The sequence below is a fragment of the Phoca vitulina genome, unplaced genomic scaffold (genome assembly GCF_004348235.1).
Source record: "Phoca vitulina isolate PV1807 unplaced genomic scaffold, GSC_HSeal_1.0 scaffold43, whole genome shotgun sequence".
In the NCBI taxonomy this organism is placed as follows: Eukaryota; Metazoa; Chordata; class Mammalia; order Carnivora; family Phocidae; genus Phoca; species Phoca vitulina.
In genome coordinates this window covers 5,884,645-5,906,147 of record NW_022589746.1, presented here as the reverse complement: position 1 = coordinate 5,906,147, position 21,503 = coordinate 5,884,645, and the positions used below count along the sequence as shown (strand labels likewise).

General features: G+C 39.5%; 1 protein-coding gene across 7 annotated transcripts in view; it reads right to left on the bottom strand.

Annotated features, from left to right (window-relative positions):
* The window catches only part of TBCE (tubulin folding cofactor E), a 93,153-nt gene that overhangs the window by 45,848 nt on the left and 25,802 nt on the right, over positions 1-21,503 (bottom strand). For all 7 annotated transcript variants that reach the window (XM_032430225.1, XM_032430228.1, XM_032430224.1 and 4 more), the window contains exon 2: positions 13,774-13,904. In XM_032430225.1, the coding sequence (XP_032286116.1) occupies positions 13,774-13,904 (131 nt within the window). The remainder of the gene's footprint in view (positions 1-13,773; positions 13,905-21,503) is intronic.

Below are 21,503 nucleotides of genomic sequence, written 5' to 3'. Positions count from 1 at the left end.
TTATGTATATTTTACCACAATTAAGTATGTTAACATTTTAAAAATAGTTAGGGGGAAGGAAGAGATGAATAGGTGGGGCACAGAGAATTTCTAAGGCAGTGAACCTACTCTGTATGATACATGTCATCATAAATTTTCCCAAACCAACAGAATATACAACACCGAGAGTGAACTTAGATGGGCTTTGAGTGATAATGATGTATCAATACAGGTTTGTCAATTGCAACAAATATACACTCTGGTAGGGGACCCTGGTAAAGGGGGAGGCTATGCATGGGTGGGGGCAGGAGGAAATCTACCTGCTCTTCAATTTTGCTGTGAACTTAAAACTACTCTAAAAAATAAAGCCTATTCAACAAAGGTTAAAATGGTAAATTTTGTTATATTTTACAATTAAAAGATTTTAATAAAAAATGGTCAAAATGGCAAATTTTATGTTTTATATGCATGTAACCACAATTTCAAAAATTAAAAAAACAAAGACAATTTCAGCAAAGAAAAATTATAGGGGTGATCTTCAAGGATAAAGAACATTATCCCAGGTGAAAACCTGAGGATACAGAGGGGAAGAAAAGGCAAGAAAAGGGTAAATGTATGGCTACATCTAAATTAATAAAACCGATATAAACTATTATCAGTTCTTGGTGCTTTATACACACAAAGATTAAAATATCCAACATAGGAGTTAGGAAGTGGGTAAGCAGAATTAGTATTCAAGTATTCTAAGGTCTTTGCATGAGTCCAGGAAGAAGTAAAATTACTAATTAGACTTTTGTAGGTCACAGATGCATGTTTTGACCTCCATGATAATTACTTAATAAAAAAAGTATGATTAATAGAGAGGAAAAATAAAGTTTAAAAAATAATCCAATAAAAGGGAGGAAAAGGAGGGGGAAAAAGGGAAAAAAAAGCAGAGGCAAGACAAATAGAAAGCAAATAGTAAGATGGTAGATATAAACCCAAATTATCAACAAATAAGTGAAAAAAGGACTAAACGTTCTGATTAAGGGAGTCAGCAGACACCGTCACTGGGATTTGTATAGGGATCAAACAAAATTTCAGATTGCTTTGGGTGGTACTGACATTTTAATAATAGTTAACTCTTTCAATCCATGAACATGGGATGTCTTTCCATTTATTTGTGTTTCATTTCCTTCAGCAACGTTTTACAGGTTTCATTGTATAGGTCTTTCACTTCCCTGGTTAATTCCTAAGTATTTTATTCTTTGTGATGTGATACATGTATACAATGGAGTATTATTCAGCCTTTATTTTTTTTTTTTTTTTTTTAAGATTTTTATTTGTTTATTGAGAGAGAGAGAGCATGAGAGAGAGGAGGGTCAGAGAGAGAAGCAGACCCCCTGCCGAGCAGGGAAGCCCGATGCGGGACTCGATCCAGGGACTCCAGGATCATGACCTGAGCCGAAGGCAGTCGCTTAACCAACTGAGCCACCCAGGCGCCCCATATTCAGCCTTTACAAGGAAGGAAGTTTTGACATGCAGCAGCATGGATGAACTTTGAGGACATTATGCTCAGTGAGATACACCAGTAGTAAAAGATAAATTCCATAGGGGCGCCTGGGTGGCTCAGTCGGTTAAGCGTCCCACACTTGATCTTGGCTCAGGTCATGATCTTAGGGTTGTGAGATTGAGCCCTGCATTGGTCTACACACTCAGCGCAGAGTCTGCTTGAGATTCTTTTCCTCTCCTTCCCCCTCTGCTCCTCCTCCCCGCTCACATGCACATACTCTAAGTTAAAAAATAAAATCTTAAAAAAAAAAAGACAAATACCATAGTCAAATTCCCAAGAGACAGAAAGTAGAATGGTGGTCGCTAGGGACTAGTGAGAGAGGAGCATGAGAAAGTACTGTTTTTTTTGTTTGTTTGTTTGTTTTTTAAAGATTTTATTTATTTATTTGAGAGAGAGAGAATGAGAGACAGAGAGCATGAGAGGGAGGAGGGTCAGAGGGAGAAGCAGACTCCCCGCCAAGCAGGGAGCCTGATGCGGGACTCGATCCTGGGACTCCAGGATCATGACCTGAGCCGAAGGCAGTCGCTTAACCAACTGAGCCACCCCGTACTGTTTAATGAGTATGAAATTTCAGGTTGAGAAGATAAAAAAATGTTCTGGAGGTGGATGGTGGTGATGGCTACACAACAATATGAATGTACCCAATGCCACGGAACTACACACTTAATGTAAAAAATGTGATGTTTATATTCTGTGCATTTTACAATAAAAATATAAAAGATTGAAATCACAGAGTAGCTTCTCTGTACACAGTGGAATTCAGCTGGAAGTCAATAACGAAAGGTTTATTAGAAAATCCTCCTATGTGTAGAAACTAAGCCGTATAATTCTAAATTACCTTGCATCAAAAAAGAAAGCACAGGGGCGCCTGGGTGGCACAGCTGGTTGAGTGTCCTATCTTGATTTCCACTCAGGTCATGATCTCAGGGTCCCGGGATCAAGCCCCACGTCAGGCTCCTACACCCAGCAGGGAGTCTGCTAGAGATTCTCTCTCCCTTTCCCTCTGCCCCTCCACACCCCCACACGCGTGTGGGCTCTCTCTCACTCTCTAATAAATACATAAATCTTAAAAAAAAAAAAAAAAGCACAGGTGTGCCTGGGGGCTCAGATGGTTAAGCATCGGCCTTTGGCTCGGGTCATGGTCTCGGGGTCTTGGGATAGAGCCCCATGTCGGGTTTCCAGCTCAGCGGGGAGTCTGCTTCTGCTTCTCCCTCTGCCTCTCCCCCTGCTTGTGCTTTCTCTCGAAAAAAATAAAATCTTAAAAAAAAATAAATAAATAAAAATTTCAGTTTTAATTTTTAAAAAAAGCACAATGTAAATTAGAAAATATTTTGAGGGGCGCCTGGGTGGCTCAGTCGCCAAGCATCTGCCTTCGGCTCAGGTCATGATCCCAGAGTCCTGGGATCGAGCCCTGCACTGGGCTCCCTGCTCTGCGGGAAGCCTGCTTCTCCCTCTCCCACTCCCCCTGCTCGTGTTCCCTCTCTCGCTGTGTCTGTCAAATAAATAAAATCTTTTTTTTTTTTTTTAAAGGTTTTATTTATTTGACAGAGAGAAAGACAGCCAGAGAGGGAACACGAGCAGGGGGTGTGGGAGAGGGAGAAGCAGGCTTCCCGCAGAGCAGGGAGCCCGATGCGGGGCTCGATCTCAGGACCCTGGGATCATGACCTGAGCCGAAGGCAGATGCTTGGCGACTGAGCCACCCAGGCGCCCCAAATAAATAAAATCTTAAAAAGAAAAGAAAAGAAAGAAAAAAGAAATACCACTAACTTTCGGGAGCAAGAATTCTCTCTCAGGAAGCAACCCCGCATCTGTCCAAAGCCTCAAACAAGTACACACTTGAGTAACAAATATTTTGCATCTATAAATATAAAAGAGATGACCAGGGGCCTAAACACTTGAAGTTACAAATTACCAAATGCCTATTACTCCTATAATAAAACCTGCTACCAATTTGAAGCAGGGCTACATCCCAGTAATAAATAAGCTATAAAAAGTATCCAGAAATAATTAAATGCATTACCTATTTCAATGACGCTAGTTACAATTTTTTCATCTGAACAGTATGCGTCTGTCAAAGACAACTTTGGTTTTAACATAATGTTTAAATGTTCTAGACAACAAGTCATAACTTTAGCCATTTCTTCCATCAACTCCCAGAACATGAAAACATATCCTGTCATCACCACATTTAAATACACATATGCCTTTCTATTTGCTCTGGTAGGAGGACAAAAGCATGATTCACTTGAAAATTTCTCAAAGAAGAGCACTGTAGGGGCACCTGGGTGGCTCAGTCGGTTAAGTGGCTGCCTTCAGCTCAGATCATGGTCCCAGGGTCCTGGGATTGAGCCCCATGTCAGGCTCCCTGCTCAGCGGGGAGCCTGCTTCTCCCTCTCCCACTACCCCTGCTTGTGTTCCCTCTCTAGCTGTCAAATAAATAAATAAAATAAATAAAATCTTAAAAAAAAAAAAGAAGAGCACTGTTACACATACTTCATGTAGAGATTTGCTACCAAGTAATTTGTAGTGACTCTGATTCTCAAAGTAGTATTAGTTCAATAAAAGCTGTGGGAAAAAAACCATTAAAAACTTGGAATAACAATAGCAACAAAACAACACTAATAAAGTACAATCAGTAAATGTTATTTAGGGGCTCCTGGGTGGCTCAGTCGGTTAAGCATCTGCCTTCAGCTCAGGTCATGATCCCAGGGTCCTGGGATCAGGCCCCCACATCGGGCTCCCTGCTCAGCGGGGAGCCTGCTTCTCCCTCTCCCTCTGCTGCTCCCCCTGCCTGTGCTCATGCTGTCAAATGAACAAATAAAATCATTTAAAAAATATATGTTATTTAAACAAAAATACCTTAGGGGCATCTGGCTGGCTCTGTCAGAAGAGCATGTGACTCTTGATCTCAGGTTCGTGAGTTCAGGCCCTATGTTGGGCACAGAGATTACTTAAAAAACAAACAAACAAAAAACCCTAGGGCAATATAACTCAACTCAATGTCAAAAACCTAAAGTAGGCAAATAAATGCTATAAAAGCCTTAAAATGTTAAATAAACAACTTTCCTCTTAGGAAAAAAAAGAGTAGAACAACAGTAAAGATTAGATACAGATTTTCTTTATATGAGGGAATAAGAAACTCCTATCTAAAATTAATCCAAAAGGGGCACCTGCATAGCTCAGTTGGTTAAGCGTCTGCCTTCAGCTCAAGTCATTAACCCGGGTCTTGGGATCGAGCCTCACATCAGGATCCCTGTTCAGTGGGAAGCCTGCTTCACCCTCTCCCTCTGCCTGCCATTCCCCCTGCAGTGCACGCGCTGACTGAGCCACCCAGGTGCCCCTATGATCACCCATTTTAAAGAACGGACACACTCTACCTTAGGACTAAAGTTTTTCAATAATCTTGTTTATTTAGTGGCTTACATAAACTCTATTTACCATAAAAGAACTCTATTCACCAATAACACAATATGAATCAAAATTTGAGTTTAAAATGTGTTTTGTAAGAAAGTGTATTTACTTTTTGGAGATGCATGGTGAAGTATTCAAAGACGAAATGCCACTATGCATATCACTTTATTTAAAATGCTTAGGCAGGGTGTCTGGGTGATTCAGTTGGTTAAGTGTCTGCCTTCAACTTAGGTCATGATCCCAGGGTCTTGGGATCAAGACCCACATTGGGCTCCCTGCTCAGCGGGGAGTCTGCTTCTCCCTCTCCCTCTGCCACTCCCCCTGCTTGTGCTCTCTCGTGCTCTCTATTAAATGTATAAATAAAATCTTTATAAATAAAAAAAATTTTTTTTTAAGATTTTATTTATTTATTTGACAGAGAGATAGCGAGAGCAGGAACACAAGCAGGGGGAGTGGGAGAGGGAGAAGCAGGCTTCCTGCTGAGCAGGGAGCCCGATGTGGGGCTCGATCCCAGGACCCTGGGATCATGACCTGAGCCGAAGGCAGACGCTTAACGACTGAGCCACCCAGGCGCCCAGTCAAAAAAATTTTTAAAAATGAAGCAAATAAGGCAAAGTGTTAGCAATGTTAAACTGACATAACAAGTATATACAGGTGTTCCTTATACTATTCTCGGCTGTATGTTTGAAACTTTTATAGTAAGTACTAAAAAAATACACATATCCTCCTTAAACCTATTCTACTTCTAGGAATTATGTATATAACAAATGTAGCTGTCGACTAAAAATGGCCTAGAAACAACTGACCCAAAGCAAGGAGTACCCCCAGATGTCAGACTGGGGCCTCCAAATGCTATCTGCCACTTAAAAAAAAAAACAAAAACAGAAAGCAGAACTCAAGAGAAATAGCTGATTGTGATGCAGGGCAAAGAACGTGTACAGTGAGCCCTTCACATATGATAGCTTCCTTATCTCAGTAAGGAAACTCAAAAACCATTGGGTCACATCCAAAGTACTCAGGAGGCAATCTGAAGGGGTTCCTTCTGGCCAAATATGGGACAGTCTGAGCATCAATAAGGATAACAGCAATGGACTAAAACAGATCAAATATGTTTAAACCCATGACTTTAAAAAATTCATTGGTTTTCTAAGTCAATCAATTCATTTTTATGAAGAAATAAAAGGGGGAAAAAAACATTTATCCTGTCTTTCAATCACCCAATTATTTGGAAAGCAAGTAATTAACACAGGGAAATTTTCCACGATGTAAGTTGTCCATCAGAAGAATGATAAAAGAAAGAAAATGATTAGAATTTCACCATTTGACAACCCCAAATAATTGATATAAACAATGTTCATCAGGGCGCCTGGGTGGCTCAGTTGTTAAGCATCTGCCTTCGGCTCAGGTCATGATCCCAGGGTCCTGGGATCGAGTCCTGCGTTGGGCTCCCTGCTCCGCGGGAAGCCTGCTTCTCCCTCTCCCACTCCCCCTGCTTGTGTTCCCTCGCTCGCTGTCTCTCTCTGTCAAATAAATAAATAAAATCTTTAAAAAAAAAACACAAAAACAATGTTCATCAAGAGCTGCTACCATCACAAAAAGACATACAACCAGACATTATGTACCTCCTGACTGAAGAACATATTACCTAGAGTATTTGTAAGAAAAAAGAGCTTTCAAACCTGAATCTGATAAACCCTATATTTAATTACCAATTTGTAGGAAATGTAGAGACAGAAATATATGTTAATGACATCATGTGGATATAATCAGAATAATCCAGAACATGGGAAATTTTAAAAGAGAAACACAATTTTTTCAACAAATTACAAGGAAGAAAAAAATGAATGTGGAAGATCAATCTAGGAAATTCTATATCCGACCAATAGGAGCGCCAGACAGAGAAAGCAGGTAAAATGGAAGGGTAAAAATTATCAAAGATAATCTTAGAAGAAAACATCTCATAACTGAAAAGGTACATGTGACCTCAATTATTTTAAATAGGCTTAACCAAGAAAACACCTACAACCAATCAGTGAAAAAACACCCACAGATGGACAATTCTGCTTTTCATCTTATAAGCCCTTAGGCACTATATTTTATCATGCTCATGTATTTTAAGACACTTAAAAAAAAAAAAAGGAAACACAGCAGCAAGGCTTCAAGAATGGCCCAGAAGATTAATTAGCGCTATTACTAAATGAAACTATAAGAAAATCTTGTTATATAAGTATATTAAAAACATAATCCAAGACCTAAAAAAAAAATCTGCTTCTTTCATCATGGAAAATTATAATAATCTTCTAAAACACAAGAAAAAAATTAATAGTATTCTTGTGATGAGCCTCAGAGACGTGCATGGTAAAGTCAGACTCTTGGAGAGTTCCAGGTTAGAAGCTGGAATCTGGGAGACTGGTAATTGGTAAGAAGATGTGAGGAATGGAAAAAAATACTAAAACAATCAAAAGGAGACTTCTGATTTTGCTAAGTCAACTGTTCCTTGATAAATTGGGATTGCCCATCTCTGTTTCAATAGGTGCCAATGCATTTCAATTGCTATTTAGGATCAATAAACTGAGTGTAGAATACAAAATACCTCCATAAGAACTTAGAAGAAATATGTTTCAACTATTTTATTTTAAATTAACATTGTTGGGGCGCCTGGGTGGCTCAGTCGTTAAGCGTCTGCCTTCAGTTCAGGTCATGATCCCAGGGTCCTGAGATCGAGCCCCGCATCGGGCTCCCTGCTCAGCAGGAAGTCTGCTTCTCCCTCCCCCACTCCCCCTGCTTGTGTTCCCTCTCTCGCTGTGTCTCTCTCTGTCAAATAAATAAAATCTTTAAAAAAAAATAAATTAATTAACATTGTTACTACAGGATAAATGGAACCTAAAATACTATAGGGCCATTTAATTTAGTCACTCTATATAGGTAAACAATACCAGATTTCAGTTACCATGAAACATATTACAAACAATAACTAAGGACAAAGAACCATGAAGACAATCACCAGAGAGGAACTAAAAATACAATGTATGTATCAATTGATCTACAGCAACTCCAAGTATATGGATATGAGAATATCCAGTAATGAATATAATTTTTAAGCATACAGATGTATATTAATAAAAGGTTTACTGATAGTATTTCATTAATTAAATCAGTTAATCATTTTAACTCATGACACGAATCTAGAAAAAATGCTTCCTCACTCCCACATTCATGAAATAATTTTAATCAGACTCTTCAAACACAGTTATAACGTTAGTGTCTGACTATCATCACTAGGGACACTTTTAGAATACCTCACACAATTACCTAGGATATATGTTTCCTATTGCTGCTATACAACTACACAAATTTATTTTTTAAAGATTTGAGAGAGAGCTAGCAGAGCAAGCGAGAGAGAACATGAGTGGAGAGGGGAGGGACAGAGGGAGAGGGAGAAGCAGGCTTCCTGCTGAGCAGGGACACCCCTCCCCCACCCCCACAATCGGGGCTCGATCCCAGGACCCTGGGATCATGACCTGAGCAGAAGGCAGACACTTAACCAACTGAGCCACCCAAGTACCCCCACAAATTTATTATCTTACAGTTTTGGAGGTCAGAAGCCTGAGGACAGTCTCACTGGACTAAAATCAAGGCGTTGCAGGGGAACTGAGTGGTTCAGTCGGTTAAGTGTCTACCTTCGGCTCAGGTCATAATCCTGGAGTCCCGGAATTGAGCTCCGCATCAGGCTCCCTGTTCAGCGGGGAGTCGGCTTCTCCCTGTGCCCCTCACCCCACTCTCATGCATGCTCTTTCTCTCTCTCTAATAAATAAAATCTTTAAAAAATAAAATAAAATCGGGGCGCCTGGGTGGCTCAGTCATTAAGCGTCTGCCTTCGACTCAGGTCATGATCCCAGGGTCCTGGGATCGAGCCCCGCATCGGGCTCCCTGCTCAGCGGGAAGCCTGCTTCTCCCTCACCCACTCCCCCTGCTTGTGTTCCTGCTCTCGCTCTCTCTCTCTCTCTCTGTCAAATAAATAGATAAAATATTAAAAAATAATAATAATAAATAAAAATAAAATCAAGGTGTTGCAAAGCTGTGTTCCCTTCTGGAGTCTACAGAGGAAAATTCATTGCCTTGCCTTCTCCAGCTTCTAGAGGCCGCTCACACTCTTTGGCTTCACCACCCTCTTCCATCTTCAAAGCCCACAGTGGCCAGTTGAAACCTTCTCCCATCACTGCACTCCACCACTGCCCTCTTCTGCTTCTACTTCTAAGGATCCTTGGGATTACACTCAGCCCACCTGGATAATATTCCTATCTTAAAGTCAGGTGATTAGCAACCTTAATTCCACCTGCAACCCTAATTCTCCTTTGCCATGTAACCAAACATAATGCTCCCAGGTCCTGGGGACATCTTTGTTGCAAGGGGAGGGGCATTATTCTGCCCATCATGGCATATCCTCTTTACTTAAAATAAACACTTTTTAAAATCTGCATATGGGAGCACCTGGGTGGCACAGTCAGTTAAGCATCCAACTCTTGGTTTCATTCAGCTCAGGTCATGGTCTCAGGGTCGTGGGATCAATCAAGCCCCATGTCGGGCTCTGTGCTCAGGGCAGTCTGCTTGAGACTTTACTTTCTCTCCTTCTCCCTCTGCCCCTCCCCACTGCACATATGCATGCTCGCTCGCACTCTCTCTCTAAAATAAATAAATCTTTAAAAAAATAAAAATTATAAAACCTGCATATGATGCTATCTCAGGAAATTAAATTTCCAACCCAAGCCATTTGCAAAACATCAGAACTGCTCTATTTCTTTTTTAAGTAAATTTTTAAAATGTGTATCTAGGGCGCTTGGGTGGCTCAGTTGGTTAAGCGACTGCCTTCGGCTCGGGTCATGATCCTGGAGTCTCAGGATCGAGTCCCACATCGGGCTCCCTGTTCAGCCGGGGGGGGGGGGGGGGCTGCTTCTCCCTCTGACCCTCTTCCCTCTTGTGCTCTCTCTCATTCTCTCTCAAATAAATAAATAAAATCTTTAAAAAAATAAATAAATAAAATGTATATTTACAAAATAGCTGACACTATGCACCAGTAACTGGTCTAAGTGCTTTAAACACCTTCATTTATTCAGTTATCACAACAACCCTACAACACCCAGTGAAGCAGCTCCAGGAATAATTACTAAATCTGTGTTCAATGTCGCTGCATCTTTGTACCAATTCTACCTGTTGACTTCTAAAAGAAATTCAGAAGTAGCACCAGTTGAGGTAAAGTAATAGAGAATGCCCCCATACAATGAGATAATTAATAAATACACAGTAGCTCCTTCACAGAATTATAATTTTAGGGGGAAAAATTTGCCTGATCATACATACATGAAGGAAGTATCAAACTCACAGGCAATTTTTTTTTAAAGATTTTATTTATTTGACAGAGAGAGACACAGTGAGAGAGGGAACACAAGCAGGGGCAGTGGGAGAGGGAGAAGCAGGCTTCCCGCGGAGCAGGGAGCCTGACGCGAGGCTTGATCCCAGGATTCTGGGATCATGACCTGAGCCGAAGGCAGACGCTTAATGACTGAGCCACCCAGGTGCCCCACTCACAGGCAATTTAATAAGTGAAAATAATATGTACCACTTCATAGTCACTAAATTACCATGAAATAGCTTCCATCTGTATTATTGGATTTGTGACTCAATACTCCAATCTGCCTTTAGAAAGCGAGACTTATTCCCACCAGCTGCTGGGAATACTAGCTTCTGGCAATTAGCCCTCACCTATGAGCCTACTTTCAAGAACTGTCTCAACTGAAGAAAGTGCCTGGCACACCCCCTTTCACATACAAAAACCCAGTAATAGATCATCATAGGTATAAATGCCCAGCCCTCATCTCAACTAGGAAAATCTCTGAAGGGCCACCCTATCTTCAGAATTGCCCACAGGGTCAAGTGAAACTTATGTTCAAACTACAACACAGGGGCACCTGGCTGGCTCAGTCAGTGGAACATGCAACTCTATTTTTTAAATTCAAGTTCGTTAACATATAGTGTATTATTTGTTTCAGGTGTAGAATTTAGTGATTCATCAGTTGCGTATAACACCCATTACATCAAGTGTCTTCCTTAATGCCCATCACTCAATTACCCCATCCCCCCACCCGCCTCCCCTCCAGCAACCCTCAGTTTGTTCCCTATAGTTAAGAGTCTTTTATGCTTTGCCTCCCTCTCTGTTATTTTATTTTTCCTTCCCTTCCCCTACATTCATCTGTTTTATTTCTTAAATTCCACATGAGTGAAATCATATGGTATTCATCTTTCTCTGACTTATTTGGCTTAGCATAATATACTCTAGTTCCAGCCACATAACTGCCAATGGCAAGATTTCATTCCTTTTGATGACTGAGTAATATTCCATTGTGTGTGTGTGTATACACACATGCACACACACACACACACACCACATCTTCTTTATCCATTCCTGTGTTGATGGAATCTGGGCTCTTTCCATAGTTTGGCTATTGTGGACACTGCAGCTATAAACATTGGGGTGCATGTGCCCCTTTGAATCACTATGTTTGTATCCTCTGGATAAATACGTAGTAGTGCAATTGCTGGGTTGTGAGGTAGTTCTATTTTTTTTTTAAAACATTATTTTTTTAAAGATTTATTTATTTATTTGAGAGAGCGAGAATGAGAGAGAGTGTACATGAGAGGGGGGAGGGTCAGAGGGAGAAGCAGACTCCCCGCTGAGCAGGGAGCCCGATGCGGGACTCGATCCCGGGACTCCAGGATCATGACCTGAGCCGAAGGCAGTCGCTTAACCAACTGAGCCACCCAGGCGCCCCTGTGAGGTAGTTCTATTTTTAACTTTTTGAGGAACCTCCATACGAGCATGCAACTTTTTTTTTTTAAAGATTTTATTTGTTTGTCAGAGAGAGAGAGAGCACAAGCAGGGGGAGCGGCAGGCAGGAGAAACAGGTTGCCTGCTGAGCAAGAAGCCCCATGCAGGACTCGATCCCAGGACCCTGGGATCCTGACCTGAGCTGAAGGCAGACGCTTAACTGACTGAGCCACCCAGGCATCCCACGAACATGCAACTCTTGATCTCAGGGCTGTAAGTTCAAGCCCCATGTTGGGTGTAGAGATTACTTTAAAGTAAAATCTTGAAAAAAAAAAAAAAGAAAAAAAGCTTCTGCAGAGCAAAGGAAACTAAAAGGCAACCTATGGAATGGGAGAAGATATTTGCAAATGACATATCTGATAAAGGGTTAGTATCCCAAATAAAGAACTTCTACAACTCAACATACAAAAAAACCCAAATAATCCAATTAAAAAATGGGCAGGAGTCATGAATAGACATTTCTCCAAAGAAGACATCCCAATGGCCAACACAGACATGAAAAGATGTTCAACATCACTCGGCATCAGGGAAATGCAAAACAAAACCACAATGAGATACCACCTCACACCAGTCAGAATGGCTAAAATCAAGAACACAAGAAACGAGTATTGGCGAGGATGTGGAGAAAAAGGAACCCTCGTGCACTGTTGGTGGGAATGCAAACTGGTGCAACCGCTGTGGAAAACAGTATGGGAGGGGTCCTCAAAATATTAAAAATAAAATTACCATATGATCCAGTAATTCCACTACTGGGTATTTATCCAAAGAATATGAAACCAATAATTTGAAAAGATATATGCATCCCTATGTTTACTGCAGCATTATTTACAATAGCAAATTATGGAAGCAGCCCAAGTGTTCATCGATTGATAAATGAATAAAGAAGAGGTAGTGTATATATACAGTGGAATACTACTCAGCCATAAAAAAGAATGAAATCTTGCCATTTGCAACAACATGGGTGGGGCCAGAAAATATAATGCTAAGCAAAATAAGTCAGTCAGAGAAAGACAAATACCGTATGATTTCACCCATATGTGGAAGTTAAGAAACAAAACAACCAAGTAAAGGGGAAAAAAAAGAGAGAGAGAAACCAAGAAACAGACTCTTAACTCCGGAGAAGAATCTGATGGTCACGAGAGGTGAGGTGGGTGGGTGATGGGTGAAACAGGTGAAGGAGATTTAAGGCTACACTTATCTTGACAAGCACTGAGTAATGTATAGAATTGTTGAATCACTATATTGTACACTTAAAACCAATATAACTATGTTAACTATACTGAAATAAAAAATAAAAAATAAAATAAAATACTAAATTAATTCAAAAATAAAAGAATGACATTATTTAAAAGAAAAAAACTCTGTAACTATGTATGGTGATAGATGTTAACTAGACCTATCTTGGTGATCATCAGGCAATACATACAAATATCAAATCATTATTTTGTACACCTAAAACTAATATAATGTTAAATGTCAATTATACCTCAATAAAAAAACAATGTAAACAAAATGATGCTATAGAAACATAAATATTACCAAACAATACATGAGAAAAGATATCACAAAATTGTATATCAATTTAAACTACTTTAAATACATATACATGTGGATTAATGACAAAAGAAATTTCCAAAATTTCTTAGTTTTTGAGGTTAGGACATGAGAATTCAAGATTATTAGTTGTTGTTTAACGTTTACTCAGAAGATATTTTAAGGTTGAATTAATAGAAAATAGTAACACTAAATAATTAAATAAGTCTAAAATTAAATAAAACCATAGATACCACAGGATATTGTTACCCAAACAAAACAATTGCATATAGGAAGCATCTACAAATTGGTTGTTAGTTTCTTTAAAATCGTTGTTACAAAGCACTACAGAGAAGCCTACAAAGAAAGAACTCTAAAATAAATAAATCCAGACACACAGAGAATTATAAATTACCTGCCACAGGAGGGACAATACCAGAAAAACGCACTGTTGCATGTTCTCCATTAACTGCAACTCGTCGACCAATGACATCTGATGTCAAAGTGTCATTCATCATAATGCAGCCAGAATCCAAAATATGAGATCTAGGAAGAAAATTACAAAATTGACAAGAATTAATAAAGATTAATAAAGTCCTTTAAAAAATGTTTTTTTCACTTCATTGAGATATTCTTGAAGTCAACGCTCCTGATCAATTTAGTCTTCATATTTTGGTGAAAAGAAGGACCCATAGATGTATCTGCCATATTCTCATAATTTTATTTTACTTAACTCTCTAACTGTATTTTGATAATATATTTTTTTAAATGCTGCTTAACTCCAGTTAGCTCATATCACATAACTTGTCTATTATGTCATTTACTGAAGGGGCTGGAAGGAGAGGAGAATAGAAGACAAGGGAATAAAAGTAATCGAGAACAGGGAAAGAAAATAGGCAATATGGGCATTGTTGTCTCTTCAGGAAGGGAGAAAAACCCAAATCCAGAGATATAGGAAGCAACACATATAATGAAAAATAAATTAAAAATTAAACCCTAGGGGCACCTGGCTGGCTCAGTTGGTGGAGCATGCAGCTCTTGATCTCTTGATCTGGGGGGTCATGAGTTCAAGTACCACCTTGGGCATAGAGCTTACAAAAAAAAATTAAACTCTAATAAAAATGTAGAACCCTAAAATTAAAGACAAAGAGGTCTTAAAGGGAGACTGAGTGAAAAGTATCCCCGATTTAAGGATGTTAACTAGATCCAACTCCTACTTCACAGGAAAGCAGAAGACTGAGGAGCATGTCAAATGACATTCCCAGGGTGTAGTCTGCCAAAATCCAGACAGTGGGGAACTCTACTGTCACACAAGTCTGTTTCTTCAACAAATAAAACGCAAGGAGAAAAAGAAAGACATGGAGCTCCGGAGAACAAACAGATTAAAAGAAACTTAAGAAATATGTCAACCAATTGCAATATATGGACTTTAAGTAGATCCTAATTTTTTAAAACTGTAAATAATTTTTATTTTTATTTTTTTAAGATTTTATTTATTTATTTGAAAGACAAACACAGTGAGAGATGGAACACAGGCAGGGAGAGTGGGGGAGAGAGAAGCAGGCTTCCCGCCCAGCAGGAAGCCCAATGTGAGGCTGGATCCCAGGACTCTGGGATCACAACCTGAGCCGAAGACAGATGCTTAACGACTGAGCCACCCAGGTGCTCCTGTAAATAATTTTAAAGTAAAAGAAATCATGAGGATATTAAAGATTTGAACACTGACTAGATTTGATATTAAAGAATAACTGTTTAAAAGTTGAAAATAGAGCTGCCCTACGACCCAGCAATTTCACTACTGGGTGTTTACCCCAAAGATACAAATGTAGGGATCTGAAGGGGTACGTGCACCCCAATGTTTACAGCAGCAATGTCCATAATAGCCAAACTATGGAAAGAGCCAAGGTCCATCAACAGATGAATGGATAAAGAAGATGTGGTACACACACACACACACACACACACACACACACACACACACAATGGAATATTATGCAATCATCAAAAGGAATGAAATCTTGCCATTTTCAACGACGTGGATGGAACTGGAGGGTATTATGCTGAGCAAAATAAGTCAATCAGAGCAAGACATGTAACATATGATCTCACTGATATGAGGAATTCTTAATTTCAGGAAATAAACTGAGGGTTGCTGGAGTGGTGGAGGTGGGAGGGATGGGGTGGCTGGGTGATAGACACTGGGGAGGGTATGTGCTATGGTGAGCGCTGTGAATTGTGTTAAGACTGTTGAATCACAGACCTGTACCTCTGAAACAAATAATACATTATATGTTTAAAAAAAGAAGATAGTAGGAAGGGAGAAATGAAGAGGGGGAAATTGGTGGGGGAGATGAACAATGAGAGACTATGGACTCTGAGAAACAAACTGAGGGTTTTAGAGGGGAGGGGGGTGGGGGGATGGGTTAGCCTGGTGATGGGTATTAAAGAGGGCACATACTGAATGGAGCACTGGGTGTTATACGCAAACAATGAATCATGGAACACTACATCAAAAACTAATGATGTAATGTATGGTGATTAACATAAAAAAAAGAATAACTGTTTAAGATTCAATGAAATCCTTATCAAAATACCAATTGTATTTTTCACAGAACTAGAACAAACAATACTAAAATTTGTATGGAACCACAAAAGACCTCAAAATACCCAAACAAATCTTGAGAAAGACAAGCCTGGAGGTATCACAATCCCAGATTTCAAGTTATATTACAAAGCTATAATAATGAAAACAGTGTGGTACTGGCACAAAAAACAGACATATAGATCAATGGAACAGAATAAAGAGCCCAGAAATAAACCCACGCTTATATGGTTAATTAATCTATGACAAAAGAGACAGGAGTATACAATGGGAAAAAGACAGTCTCCTCACAAATGGTGTTGGGAAAACTGGACAGCTACATGCAAAAATGAAACTGGACCACTTTCTTATACCATACACAAAAATAAACTCAAAATAGATTAGACCAAAATTGAGTCCTGAAACCACAAAACTCCTAGAAGAAAACATAGGCAGTAATTTCTTGGACATCGGCCTTAGCAACATTTTTCTAAGTATGTCTCCTGAGGCAAGGGAAACAAATGCAAAAATAAACTATTGGGACTACATCAAAATAAAAAGCTTCTGCACAGCAAAGGAAACAGTCAACAAACCAAAAGGCAACCTACTGAATAAGAGAAGATATCTGTAAATGATATATCTGATAAGGGCTTAATATCCAAAATACATAGAGAACTTACACAACTCAACACCAAAAATACAAATGATCCAATTAAAATGGGCAGCGGACCTGAGTAAATATTTTTCCAAAGAAGACATACAGATGGCCAACAGATACATGAAAGGATGCTCAACATCACTCATCATCACGGAAATGCAAATCAAAACTACAATGAGATATATCACATTATACCTGTTAGAATGGCTAGTATCAAAAAGACAAGAAATAACAAGTGTCAGTAAGGATGTGGAGAGAGAGGAACCCTCGTGCATTGTTGGTGGGAATGCAAATTGGTGCAGCCACATGGAAAACAGTATGGAGTTTCCTCAAAAAATTAAAAATAGAATTACTATATGACTCAGCAATTCCAGTGCTGGGCATCTACCCAAAGAAAATGAAAACACTAATAATTTGAAAAGATATATGTGATGTGGGAAACAAAGGCAAAAGAAAAATTAAATTTCCTTACTGCCTACAACCCATTAACAGGTCCTTGAAACAGGCAGAGGGACCTTCCTCTAGGGACTCAACTGCCTCGATGTTAATACTTTGCTAAGGGCAAAAGGCAATCCTAGCCTGACCCCCAGGATCCTCTAAGTCTATTTTAACATATAAAAATTCTTTTGGAAACTTCCTTTATCTCTACCCCCAAGATACCTGTTGGCCATCATCCCCCAAGCATATGACCCACCGATATACATTTGAAGGGTCTCATGACTCAGGTTTTTCCAAACAGTAATAAATGACCGTACCCTAACAAGAGCTAGCCCCTCAAGGTCCTGGAAACCCTGCTTCCAAAATCCCTTAGACTTATGCTCTCCCTAACCCCCTCTCAACCTGAAAGTATATAATCAGCCACTCCTCATGACCCCATTGCAGCTCTCTCTGCCCACGGGTCCTGTCCCCATGCTTTAATAAAACCCTGTTTTGCACCAACGACGTCTCAAGAATTCTTTCCTGGCCATCGGCTTCAAACCTTAACATCCTTCTTACATCATATGCACCCTCGAAGTAATTCCAATAACCAAGATGTAGAAGCAACCTAGGTGCCCACTGATAGGCGAATGGATAAGGAAGAAAGGTGTGTGTAGACACACACACACACACACACACACACGAATGTATGCAGTCATAAAAAAAAAAAAAAGATGGAATTATGCCATTTGCAACAACATAGATGGATCCAGAAGGTATTAAGCTAAGTGAAATTAAGTCAGACTGAAAAAAACCAATACCATACAATTTCACTCATATGTGGAATCTACAAAAAAAAAACAACAAATAATAAACAAACAAAAAGCCGAATCAGACCTTAAATACAGAGAATTGATGTTTGCCAGAAGTGGGGGGGAGGGGATGGGCAAAATGGAAGATATAAGTTTCCAGTTATGGAATGAGTAAGTCACAGGACTAGAGGGCACAGCATAGGAAATATAGTCAATGACATCATAATAGCTTTCTGTGGTGACAGATGGTAGCTACACTTGGGGTGAGCATAGCATAATGTATAAAGAAACTGAATCACTATGTTGTATACCTGAAGCTAATGTACTACTGTGTATCAACTATACTCAAAATAATTTTTAAAATAAATAATAAAAATAAAGATTCAGGGGCACCTGGGTGGCTCAGTGGGTTAGGCGTCTGCCTTCAGCTCAGGTCATGATCTCGGGGTCCTGGGATCAAGCCCCATGGCAGGCTCTCAGCTCAGTGGGGAGTCTGTTTCTCCCCCTCACTTTCCGTCTGTACTCTCTCTCCCTCTCGCAAATAAATAACTAAAATCTTTAAAAAAAAATAAAGATTCAAATGTAAAAAAATTTAAATGCTTAAATTTAACTATAATTATGCTAATAATTTTCACTAGTTTTTTTTTTTTTTTTTTTTTAAAGATTTTAGTTTTGGGGCGCCTGGGTGGCTCAGTCGTTAAGCGTCTGCCTTCAGCTCAGGTCATGATCCCAGGGTCCTGGGATCGAGCCCCGCATCGGGCTCCCCGCTCTGTGGGAAGCCTGCTTCTCCTTCTCCCACTCCCCCTGCTTGTGTTCCCTCTCTCACTGTGTTTCTCTCTGTCAAATAAATAAATAAAATCTTAAAAAAAAAGATTTTAGTTATTTATTTGTCAGAAAGAGAGAGAGAGCACAAGCAGGGGGAGTGGCAGGCAGAGGGAGAAGCAGACTCCCTGCAGAGCAGGGAGCCCGATGCGGGACTTGATCTCAGGACCCTGGGATCATGACCTGAGCCGAAGGCAGACGCTTAACCGACTGAACAACGGAGGCATCCCAGTTTTCACTAGTTTTAATGTCTTTTTCAATTTTCATTAACACGTGAATAGAATTTTCTTACAATTGAAATAGATATGTAATTTCTGTTCTAGAACTTCTTTTATTAACAGTGTGAACATTCTTCCATATAGCCACAGAATCGTATTAATCTCTTTAATGTTGACCTGTAGATACCACAAGTTACTTAATCATTTCTCTATTGCTATATGTTTCCATTGTTTACTATCCCAAAGAAAACAGCTAAAAACATCTTCATGTTTAAATTATTCTTGTCCTTTGAAGTATTTCCTTGGGAAAAATTCTTAAGACAATTATTCAAAGTAAATAAATATATTTAAGATTTGCAAAAGCCATGGCCAAATCATCCACCCAAAAAAACCAAAAAAGTTAAATACTGACAATGGCACTAAGAGAAAATCTACTTGTTCACTTGTCTCTATAAAGTCTTAGGAATTCCCATGAAGAACTTTCAAATCAGGTCTTCTCTATCCTATACTATCCTATACAACTAATTTATTTTTTTTTTCAAGTAATCTCTACACCTAATGTGGGGCTTGAACTCACGACCCAGGGATCAAGAGTTGTACGCTGACCCAGACACCCCTTGTGCAACTAATTATTGAAGTAGGACTTAACACATGATAACATATGTGTGTATGTAGGACTTTACATTTATATATATTAAACATCAAACAATCCAACATTAATTATCTCTCCCAGTTCTGTCCTGTCCAATTTTTCTATGATCAAAGACAAAATATGTGTGTGTGTATATGTGTATGACCCATATATATATATGACCCTGACCAAAGACAGAACCCACACAAATTGTGGGTAAAACGTTTTTTTAGTTACAAGCCCTCCTATTATCCAGTTCACATGCAAGAATGTCATGAGCTTTGTGAAATGCTCCCCTAAAATCAAACCCCACCGTCAGACCCAGAGTATGCTGTCAGTCAGAGGAATGGGGTGAAGGAAGGGATCTCTTTACTCTTTAACTTACACACCTCTGAGTTGTATGAGTTATATTTGGAAGGAATAGCTGTTATTTGTTCTATTAACAATAATGAGGCGGAAGGAAAGGAAAGATGATGAAAAGTGAAAGGAAATAATGCACTGTTCTCTGCAAATTCCCCTGGCTTGCCAGGGAATTACTATCCAAAAGACAAACAAAATAAGGTAAATTTAGCCAAGACTCACTAAACTCTTCCTAGCTCCTTAGAATTACTACTTTTCTAAATGTTCACAAAACATCTTTCCTAGAAGTTCTAGTTCCCCTTGTTCGTTACTCTTTGAAGATTATGAACAGGAATTTTTGCAATTGTATTTGCCAGTTCTTTCATAAATTTCTAGATGTAATTTCTCTTGGAATGCAGACTAATTCAAAGATGTATTTATTTATTTGAGAGAGAGAGAACACACGCACGCGTGTGTTGGGGGGCAGAGGGAGAGGGACAAGCAGACTCCCTGCTGAGCTAGGAGCCTGCTATGGACACGGGGCTTAATCCCAGGACCATGAGATCATGACCTGAGCCAAAGGCTTAACTGACTGAGCCATCCAGGCACCCCTAGAATGCAGACTAATTCAAAATGGCCAAATGCTATCCTATCTCTTTTTATCTTCAACATGCTTTTAACCAGAATTTTTTTTTTTTTTGGCCAAGACAGGAAATCATTCTCCATAGAAATGACAAAGGATAAGAAATTGCTGCAATCTGCTACTTTTCTGTCCTCTCTTATGCTACATTAAATATATTTTTAAAAGATGAAGCAAAGGTGCCAAAATATTAACAATCATTAAATAAAGGCAATGAGTATCTCGATGTTTCCTATGTTTCAAAATACTCAGGATTTAAAGTTACAAGACATATACTACTACACCCAAGGAGTAGCCTTTCTTGTACTACTTTTTAGTCTAGATCAATCCCAAAAGCTTTTCTTGTCTTCACATTTTTTTCACAAGTTGATTTTTTTTTTCTTAAATTTTTATTTATTTGACAGAGAGAGAGATAGTGAGAGCAGGAACACAAGCAGGGAGAGTGGGAGAGGAAGAAGCAGGCCTCCCGGAGAGCAGGGAGCCTGATGTGGGGCTTGATCCCAGGACCCTGGGATCATGACCTGAGCCAAAGGCAGATGCGCAGCGACTGAGCCACCCTGGCGCCCCTCGCAAGTTGATTTTGAGGCTCAACCTTACTAATATTTTTCTTAAGAAGTCTATTCAAGGGGCGCCTGCGTAGTTCAGTTGTTAAGCGTCTGCCTTCGGCTCGGGTCATGATCCCGGGGTTCTGGGATCGAGGCCCACATCGGGCTCCCTGCTCCGCGGGAAGCCTGCTTCTCCCTCTCCCACTCCCCTGGCTTGTGTTCCCTCTCTCACTGTCTCTGTCAAATAAATAAATAAAATCTTTAAAAAAAAAAAAAAAGAAGTCTATTCAAGTGCCTGAAAGTCACTGGTTAGACAGTCTCTTTTTCCCTTTCAGTAATCCTCATATTTTTCTAGGCATATCTCACTGAATTTTTTAAATAAATGATACTCAAAAGTATAAAAAGGAATACACTGAGCTTCTCTTCCACTCCTGCTAGTCATTATCTCTTCCTGCTGGCAACAGCTTTATTAGTACCTTATA